The 10195-nt window shown below is 35.8% G+C and overlaps 1 protein-coding gene across 1 annotated transcript; it reads left to right on the top strand.

Moving 5' to 3' along the window:
* Positions 1-754: 754 nt before the first annotated feature.
* On the top strand, positions 755-9551 carry LOC102578358 (importin subunit alpha-9). The gene is made up of 11 exons (XM_006338998.2): positions 755-1091; positions 1381-1606; positions 2220-2373; positions 2763-2865; positions 5307-5491; positions 5782-5861; positions 6654-6804; positions 7995-8076; positions 8156-8214; positions 8290-8595; positions 9229-9551. Exons 1-11 carry the CDS (start codon positions 1040-1042, stop codon positions 9391-9393), a joined length of 1563 nt encoding a protein of 520 aa, XP_006339060.1. The 5' UTR covers positions 755-1039; the 3' UTR covers positions 9394-9551.
* Positions 9552-10195: the final 644 nt, after the last annotated feature.

Raw genomic sequence — 10195 nt, 5'->3', positions numbered from 1 at the left:
TAAGCCTCGTCGATTCAAAGGGGTGAAATCTGATAAAATTTTAGGAGAAATTGGGCAGACCTGATGGAAGAAACGCAACACAAACACAGACAATACTACTTTTAAGAGTTTTCATAATCAATTTAAAATATATGCTTCTTATAAATAAAAGAAATTTAATTTTTGTTTGGAACCAATTTGGAAAAAAAAAAGAACATAGAAATTCAATTACAGAAGCAGCAACGCCAAGGAAGAAAGGAGGAGAGAGTGCGTAGAGGAGGAGGATGCTTTTTTAGTTTTTCCCGTTAAAGTTAACGAATAAGTATTACGTTTTAGGTTTAGGACCAAAATGATCATATTTTACATACATTAAGGACTATATCCATTAAGTGGGATAGATAAAGGACCAAAACATTTCAACTGCCATACATTAAGGATCATTTTCTCGAATTATGACATCCAAGATCTTCAAATTTTAAATCCGCCCTTTAGTGAATAACTAGTGAATTGATAAAGCGGGAGAAAAGGCTTTTATAATTTATTTTGTATCCGATGTTCGATTTCCATATTAAAACTTAATTATTTTGATTCGCGCTATGTAAGACCCCGTTAAAAAAAAACGCTACCTATAAAAAAAAATCATACCCAAAACTCGAATCTCAAATCTCAAATCTCTCGCTAAGGAAAGGTCGTCAAAGGCTCCTATAAATTGCATTCTAAATTTATTTTATTTTCATGTCAGAATCTTTTTGACTATAAAAGAAGAATTTTGAGAATCAATAATAACAACAAAAACCAAAAAGATAAAAAATACAAAAACAACAGAAAAAAAGAAAAAGAAAACACAATAGGAAAAACGCACCCAACTATACCTAGCTGGAATTCAATTTTCCCAAAAATTCATCGTTAAATTGAGTGCAAGATATGTTTCATTTTCTTAAAAAACCCAAAGATTTTGGTACTTCAAGAACCCTACTTCTCGTTTAATTCAAAAAAGTTATCATATTTTCTGCTATTGACGAAATCCCCCATTTGAAGAGTTCATTGGGCAATCAAAACTATGGCAGATGAAGGTTTGGTTTCTCATAAAAGAGACCCCATCAAAGCTTCAGGTATGGAAACTCCTTTTTATCCTATTTTGCTCAGTTTATGTTGAAAAAAATTCAATCTTGGTAGTTTTGAAATGTAAAGACCAAGTTTTTATCTTTGATTAAATGTCCAACAAAAATATAAGCTTGGTTGTGGTATTGGGTTTTTTCTTAGCTAAAGAATTAGTTGGTTAGTGAAGTTTTGTTCATTTCTCCTAATTGCTAAAGTTTCAAGATTTGAACTTGGTTATGTTTATGTGTTGAATGGATGTCTTGTTTCTGTTTGATTTAGTGTGAATTTGGTTTTTTTCAGTTGGCAATGCTGCAGCACAGCGAAGACGGCAACATGCTGTTACAGTGGGGAAGGAAAGGAGAGAAGCCCTGATGCGTACAAAGCGGCTATGCAGAGTGGGAGTTAGTGGTGATTTTGATGAGGCCTCTATTGATGATAGTGATATGATGATTGAAGAAGATCAAGCAATTTTGGAGGCCTTGACTTCGGCAGCTGTGGAAGAATTAAAACTTGATGTTGCCTACCAGTATGGAGAATACTTTTTGTTTTGCTATGAAGAAATTTTGATTGCGAACAGTAGCTTTTTGTGTTACATTTTGTTTTCTATCTTAAATTTCAGTTATCTTGGTTAGTTGTAATTGCTTCTGTTTACTTTCATTGTCTTCGTGTGATGTTAGGTTTACTCTATCCTCTTTTAACGCCTTTAATCCTCATTGACTATTCATGGAGTCCCCATTCATATAACATTCTTGGTGTATTTCTTGTTAGTGATTTCATAGGAATAAGTGTGATATATAGAAAATATCTAATCTGTATGAAAAGATAAAATATTAAGTGTCGGAAAGAAACAGAACCAGATAGAGTGAATAGGTATAGTAACTGCCTGCAACTTAGTTTGGGATTGAAGCATAAGGCTTGTTGTAGTAGAGGTACTTCAATAAAGAATTGTGTGGTCCTTCCAGAGTTCACCTTGCCATTGATCTTTGGAGCTCCCCCTAGACTATTGGATGGGGACTTGAAAATGATTTCTGCTGTAGTCTTCACCGGTGATTCGCTATAAGCTTTATGTATTTGACAGTTCATCATGCCATATGTTTTCCCTTTCAGTTACTGATTAAGTGAAGTCTCACAATTGCTAGGGGTAAAGGGGCAACAGAGAAAAGGGTGAATGCTCTTCGTGAGCTGAGACGCTTTCTCTCTAGGTCGGAATTCCCTCCTGTTGAAGCTGCCCTACAGGCTGGAGCTATACCTCTTCTTATTCAGTGTCTTTCATTTGGCTCTCCAGATGAACAGGTAAAGGAATGCATTAAAAATTTCTGCTGACTGTTAATGTAAGTAGTTTTGATTTCTTCTTAAAGACTTCTCATATGTCACATAGCATACTTGTATAGTTGTACTTTTGGCTTTGTTGGGAGTTGCTTTGTGCTTGATGGAAGATCACACTTTTATTTGGTCAAATCTTTGTGATAATCATTGGCTTGATTTCACACAATGTTGCAGCTTCTGTTAACAAGTTATACGCACGTTACTGAATCATCGCATATAGAAATTTCTCTCTCATGCTTGGTAACCAAGCGATTAATGGTGGCCTTATCTCTCTTTTAAAGAAAATGGGAAAAAATTTCAATGACTTGAGACCTATATATTGTCAATGTCTTACCTGGGTCATTATCTTGATGTAGTTGCTTGAGGCTGCTTGGTGCCTAACTAATATTGCTGCTGGAAAACCCGAGGAAACCAAAGCTTTGTTGCCTGCATTACCATTGCTTGTGGCTCATCTAGGAGGTTGGTGGAAGTCTCTCTTTCTTCAGTTTGATTTTCAAGTATACTTTAAGTTATTTCTTGAAATTACCATATCCAGCCTCGAGTTTGAAGTACATATAATACAGATAATGAAATATTAACACAGTGACTAGATGGAGGTCTTTTGAAACCCCTTGCCTATGACAACAGGGGGGTATGCTCGTCGCACGGGGCTTGCCTAGTGCAATTTACCTCTCATGTGTGGTTTGCGGGCTATTGCACAGGAGCAGGGTTTGCCCTATGCGGCCCCCAAAAGATAGCGCTGTGGGTTCCCTTTTCAACAACAGAAAAATTCCAGAATACATCTACCTTATCTAAGCTATCTGAAGATTCTCACAAATCCTTACCACAATTACAAAGATTGATGTAATTTAAAAAATATAATTTTTTAGATGCCGTCAGTTCTGGGACCTTGGAATTATGTAAGAATATTTACTAGTTGGTCATCTGACTTGATGACTCATAAGTCATAGCTACATATCTTTGGTCAATATTTTGCCAACAATCTATTTCTCTTTCTTTGACAAAACGTGGGAATTTGTAGTGGCTTAATTGTATCAATTTTCCGTTGGATTTTAGCTTATTAAGAAACAACTTTTATCGTATTCCCTCACGTGGTTAAGGCCATGGCTCAATACTCTAGGTCCACGCTTGGTTTGGTCATCACATCTTTGGTTTTTACTTTTCTAAGAGATTCGATGAGGTGAGTTGTCTATCCAAGGGAATTTCTGCTTGCTGGAGCCTGGAAGTAAAATACCCAAGAATTGATACACGTCCTCCGTTTTTTTAATAATTAGTCCTTATCATGGCGATCGATACACCTGTGAATGCGCATCAAAGCATACCAACGTCTGTTACAAGAAGCCGGCAGAATCTGGCTAACCACGCTAAAAATGAATGATATATCAGGTTGTGTGATTTTGAGAAAGTTGATCTAGTGAACAAATCTCCTATATAGTGCTAGGTCATTTAAAAGACCCCATTATATAGGAATAAATGAAATGTTACCAGTTTCAAAAAAATTATATAGGAATAAATGAAAGATTTGGATCCTTAGAGGATGAATAAGTCCGGATCCAGTGTACCAGAGTTCTGCCGCCTTTATTCTAAAAAGGTATTTTAGTTTTGCGAGTTTTTGCTCCAGAAATGATAAGGTGCTATTTAAATTGATCAACCCTTTATGATCATGACATGTCAGGATAGTGTCATGAACACAAGAAACTAGGGAAGTCCGAGCTTTGATCTAGTGGTAAGATCACAATATGCGATGTGTGGATTAGGTGCGCGTCACAAGTTCAAATCCTACTGGCCTACCATAAAGAAAAGCTTGGTATTTAAGTGGAGAAGGATAAAGTGGCCGGTCCATTAACCACCGAGTTTCGAAATGTGCGTTACTGTCCATTGGAGATTTTTCGGTTATCAGAAAGAAGAAAGAAAGAAGAAGAATGTTGGTAAAAGACTTGGGGGTTTGGTAGAGTGTATAAAAATAATGTTAAATAGGGTGTATTAGTAATGCTTGCATTAGCAATGCTTGCATTAGTTATACATAGATTATTTTTATGCATTGTTTGGTTTGATGTATTAAAAATCGAATGCATTGCATTAAAAAAATTATTTACAAAGATACCCTTCGCTATTATGGTGGAAAAGACATAAAGAAGGTATTGAGGGGCAATTGGGTCTTTAATTGAGTTAATGCATGCATTAAAACTATTGCATTGCTAATACCTAGAAATCCATGGTATTAGCAATACACACCTTAATACACAATAGAGTTTATGCTAATGCAAGCATTAGTTAAACATAGGTTGGAAAATAGTACCAAGCAAGGTACTACTAATACACAAGGCTAATGCATTTTTTTTTTTAATACACTCTACCAAACGGCCCCTTAATGGTTTGCTTCATTTGGAAATATGAGCTAGAACAGCCAAATAATGCCCTTGGAGATTGAGGCCGTAAACGGATTGACACATTCGACTTTGATTGCTTAATTAACTTCCTCAAAAGTAATACACCATCTTTTTACCAATTGACAAAAGGACCAGTGAAAATATGGGTACCACAGAGATAAGGAGACACATAATGGCACTTTTTGCCACCAGAGAAAAAATTGATCGTATTTGGACCTTATATCTGATTGTATCCTTTGGAAATTAATCAGACTTTAAGCAATAAAATTTCACCTCTGGTACCACATTGACTGTAAAGACTTAATGGCATTTTATTATTGTCTCTATGTGATAAAGATCAAGCATTATAACGTAGAGTAGTTATTCCCTCAGTAGCAGGGTCTGACGTCAACCATATAAGCCATTGCTTCTTCACAGTTAAGTTATTGGGACAATGGATAGAATTGATATTTCTTTTGTTAAGTTTACATTTGATTAATTATTCACTGTTTTGTTCTTATTAATTTGTAGAGAAGAGTTCCTTACATGTCGTGGAGCAGTGTGCATGGGCATTGGGAAATGTTGCTGGTGAAAGTGAAGAGCTGAGAAATGTTCTCCTATTACAAGGAGCCTTACCAGCTCTTGCAAGGATGCTGCTGCCTAACAAGAGGTCAACAGTGAGAACAGCTGCTTGGGCATTATCAAACCTAATCAAGGTTCAAGAATGAAGTTTCTTTCCTTATTGTGCATATTATCTGATTATTTTGAAAAAAAATTACTGTCTGTCCCATCAGTACAATTCATCTTTAGGTGATAACCAAAAGCAAATTGATTATTACCTTGCTTTTTGCTACCAACTCTTTTTGACAATCTGAGAGAATGGTTTACTTGTTACTTCTTTTCCCTCTTGAGTGTATGTCTTCTGATTTTTATTTTTATTTTGAACATGATGTCTTCTGATTTTTTTTGAACTTTTGAAATGTAAGATCCTCTTTGTTTTGTGTAGGGACCAGATCCTAGAGCTGCAACAGAGTTGATAAAAATTGATGGAATACCTGATAGAATTGTTCGACATTTAAAGAAAGGGTAGGTTGTTTCGGAGTCACTTGCTTTGTAGTGATGTACAAGTCCATACTTTTTGTACTATCTACTGTACCTTGTTGGTAATGTTACTACTGCTAAGTGTTCCACATTGGTTGAGGGATGGGTTGTTTGTCTCTCACCACATGAGCAAGCTTTTGTCGTTGAGTTTTGATCAAGGTCCATTTGTGTACACGGCAATAGAGCCAGGTCCATCCCTGTTATTGTATGTCCCAATGTTGGGCCCCTATGATGTGTTGTGCACTGCACACTTCAGTTGGCAGGCCTGGTTGTGCGGAGGTGGTAAGTGTTCCACATTGGTTGAGGATGGGTTTATCTCCTTATATGGTTTTGGGCAATCCTTACCCTCATAAGCTGACTTTTAGAGTTGAATTATGCCCAAAGTCCTTGTATTGAATAAACTACTTTACCTCCCCCCCAAGACACAGACACAGACACAAAAAAAAAAAAACTAGTGAAGGCAGTACTTATGAGTGCCAACTAACTGGTTTCTGGTATATCCGTATATAATAGAGTATATCTGTATATATACTCTATTGAATTCTGTTATATTTTTGGTTACAATTTACAAAGATATGCATTTAATTTACTGTCATTTGTTTGCTATACTTTCTTATAAGTGTATGACACTAATTTTTTTGTTGTTGTAGATGTTATGGTAATATCTATTGACCTCGTAAGGAGAAGTAGCTTGCCTCTTAAAATTAGATAATTATTCAAATTATCCGATATCTTTCTGCAATGTCTTTTTCTAATTACTTAGCTGGGCACATCCAGGGATGATGAGTTGGCCACTGAAGTAGCATGGGTTGTTGTGTATCTCACTGCCCTTTCAAATGTTGCAACTACAATACTGGCAAAGAGTGATCTCGTACAAGTACTGGTAGAAATATTGGACATGTCAACTAGTCTGCAACTGCTTATCCCGGTAACATGCACACTAATATTATGGGTTTGGTGGATTTATGTTACCAGAAAGATTCTTATTATTTGTACTTGCTGAGCTTTGAGAACAATCACATGGAACTTGTCAAAATAAAAGTAAAAATTAAATAAATCACTAATGGAATAAAAAGACTAATCTGACTTCATTTTTGGGTCTCTCAAATTGAAAGGATAAGTGTCGTTCTGAAAAACTAAAACTGTTTGTTGAATAGAAAATATATGCGATCACAAGCAACATTGTGTTCCTTTTGGGTTTTCTGTTCCCCATTTTCAATTCCGCTGTCCTTATTCTCAACTTCGGATTGCTAATTGAGTTTCTGTAGCTCTTGCTGGACACTATTTTTGCTTATGAAATTGAAGGATAAGATAGTAAGCTGCACTTTTAGTGTTACGACATGGAGGAAAGAATCCTGAAAAGTGGTTGCTCTCGATCCAGATGTTGCCGCAGGCAATTTTAAATTTTAGGACTCACATGTATTAAGTTGTCAACTCTTCAAAGATATCTCTGAAAACTTGATTTCAGGTAGTCCGATATTATATGTTTTCTCTTAGTTTATACTGTTTGATTAGTGACTACTGAAAGGTTAGGTCAAAACCGCACTTGTTTTATATCATGATCATGTCAGTTTACTTTTGTCAAACGAGGTTTACAGGAATCAAATTATGGTCACACAGGTTCACAGCATCATTGGAACCCTTGAATTCCCATCCCACCCCAAGAGAGAGAGAGAGAGCATTACTTGTTATAAATGCATCCCCATCAAGGTGTTGTCATGATGACATATCTCTTCTAGTATGAAAAAGAGCTACACTTGCTCTTCAACCTTACCAGTTTCAAAAAAAAAAAAAAAGAGCTACACTTGCTCTTGTTATTTCATGATTAGCACAAGATTTTGCTTTAATAACAGTTGATGCAGAATGTGTATTATAACTAGAGTCTAGAATAAGTCCCGTGTAATGCTTTTGATGGCTTTTGAGAGCTAGTGTGGTAAATAATCGTTAAATTTCTTGACTTCTAGAAATTAATTAATTAAATCTCATTGTTCAGTTGCCTTTTAGGTAAGTGTTGCTGATGGAAGATGTGGATCTTTTTGTTAATCATTATGATATGTGGCTCCTTCTTCTATGTGTATGTCATTAATGTTGAGTCTTTGACAACTATGGTTTAATCAGGTGCTGCGGAGCTTGGGAAATCTTGTGGCTGGTGAACCTCATATAACTAATTTTGTTCTTGTTGTGAGACATGCGCTAACAGGCTAGTTTTGAACTTCTCCCTTCTTTTTTGGCATAGAAACTATATGACATCTAAACCTCCAACAACTTAATATTACCAGGTGATGCCATCCAAGCACTAGTAAAGTGCTTAAAGAGTGAACACCGCATCTTGAATAAGGTATGCTAATGGTACTTACTATTTTTATATTTAGAGATTGTTATACTGTTTATTAGAAGTTCTGAATATGTCCAGGAAGCTGCATGGGTGCTATCTAATATAGCTGCTGGTTCAGTGGAGCATAAGCGGTTGATATATTCAAGTGAAGCTATGCCGCTTCTTTTAAATCTTCTTTCTAAAGCTGCATTTGACATAAAAAAGGAGGTAGCGTATGTCCTGGGAAACATCTGTGTTGCCCCTGCTGAAGGTTCTGGAAGGCCAAATGTGATTCTTGACCACTTGGTCAATCTTGTTCATGGAGGATGCCTAACTGGTTTTCTGGATTTGGTAAGATCTGCTGATGTTGAGGCAGCGAGATTGGGACTGCAATTCATTGAGCTGGTAAGCAGAGGATGGTTGTTGTTGATCAATCTTATATTCTATTTGCTTCTTTTTCTTCTCCCTATATAAACGGAGTGTGTTTTATGGTTTACATACCCCAACAAAAAATCATAATGAAGGTAGTAAAAGGAGTTACCTCTCTCTCTCTCTCTCACACACACACACACACTCTTTTATATTTACTTGGATAGATAACGACTGTTGATTATGGTTCATTCCAGCAAATTAGTCATCATTAGTTGCTCTAGGGTCATAAAATTAGATTTCAGTGATGTTGCAGTGAGCAAGAAAGAAAAGAATCAAGGGGATTCAAAAAACCGTAAGAATTCCACTCTTGGATTTGAATCTGCGACCTAAAGCAATTTTCAATCCAACTTTTGCCATTACATTAGAAGCTTTCTTGTGTAAAGTGATTCAAATACTTATTATATATTCAAAAAAAGTTGTTTTTACCCTATTTGCACGTCCAACGAAAGAGATTCAATTGAACCCTCTTTGGATCATGTAGCTCTGCCCTGGCTGACTTGATATCTTGTGTTGTTTCAATTGTATGTTGATATGGATACGACGGATGATAGTTATCCTAACTGCATAGTCAAAGCCCATTGTCTCTTGTAACTTCTGTTTTTACAGGTCTTGAGAGGAATGCCAAATGGAGAGGGTCCGAAGCTCGTTGAAAGGGAAGATGGTATTGATGCAATGGAAAGATATCAATTTCATGAAAATGAAGAACTCAGGAGCATGGCGAACGAGCTGGTTGATAGTTATTTCGGAGAAGAATATGGGCTTGATGAATAAGAACATGTCCATGTGTCAACTGATTTGGTTCTCTAACTACTATGAAGCTTGTGGCTCACCAAGATGTGCATATATTAGATAAGCAATTACATGGTTTTATGCTATCTGAATTTGGATTATCAGGTTTTCCAGATGTAGTTGTATTGAATTAAGAGTTTTTTTTTCTAGTATGTTTCTAACACCAAAAAAATTGGATTTGACAGTAGATGTCTTAAGATTGTATGTGTTTATCCTATTTGTTCTATCTTTCAATCATATGTTTTCTAACATAACATCCTCAAGTTTCAAATATAGTTTGTATAATATTCTCAGTTGCATTTAAAAATTTGGGTCGTTAACTCTTGAGGGTATTTGTGGTCTCCTGAGATAACATCGGGGGCATTTTTTATCCTAAAATGTAATATAGGGTATAAATAATCTATTTTGCATAGTCAAGGGCAATTTGCATTAGACTCTTGAAATAGATAAAAAATAATAAAAATTATGAAATATGTACTACCACCCCTCACTTCCAACTTGAAGGTTGCGAGTTCGAGTCACCAAGGGAGCAAAATGGGTGGGAGCTCCTAGGGAGGGTAAAATAAATAAATGTGAGTTCTCTTTAAATATTTCTTATTTTCACCATTTTCATTAAATTTAGCAATCAAAGTTTGATAAATATCATTTTTGTAAATTTTTCCTGTGTTTCTACTCATAGAAATCATTATTGAGTTTGGACAGCCAAGTACTATAACAACAACGACTAATTATATTCCCAAAAGATAATTTCAAATGACAGCCAATTCCACCTAAATCTTAATTA

The sequence above is a fragment of the Solanum tuberosum genome, unplaced genomic scaffold (assembly GCF_000226075.1).
Source record: "Solanum tuberosum cultivar DM 1-3 516 R44 unplaced genomic scaffold, SolTub_3.0 scf00008, whole genome shotgun sequence".
Taxonomy (NCBI): domain Eukaryota; kingdom Viridiplantae; phylum Streptophyta; class Magnoliopsida; order Solanales; family Solanaceae; genus Solanum; species Solanum tuberosum.
Note: the sequence above shows the minus strand (reverse complement) of the source record. Positions and strands in the feature narration are given on the sequence as shown.

What these genes read in the sequence shown, in the direction of transcription:
- LOC102578358 (XM_006338998.2), top strand. Translation starts at nt 1,040, where the DNA reads ATGGCAGATGAAGGTTTGGTTTCTCATAAAAGAGACCCCATCAAAGCT. An exon ending in GCTTGTGGCTCATCTAGGAG is followed by an intron (nt 2,866 to 5,306) that starts GTTGGTGGAAGT and finishes ATTAATTTGTAG; the next exon opens with AGAAGAGTTCCTTACATGTC. An exon ending in TGTGAGACATGCGCTAACAG is followed by an intron (nt 8,077 to 8,155) that starts GCTAGTTTTGAA and finishes TAATATTACCAG; the next exon opens with GTGATGCCATCCAAGCACTA.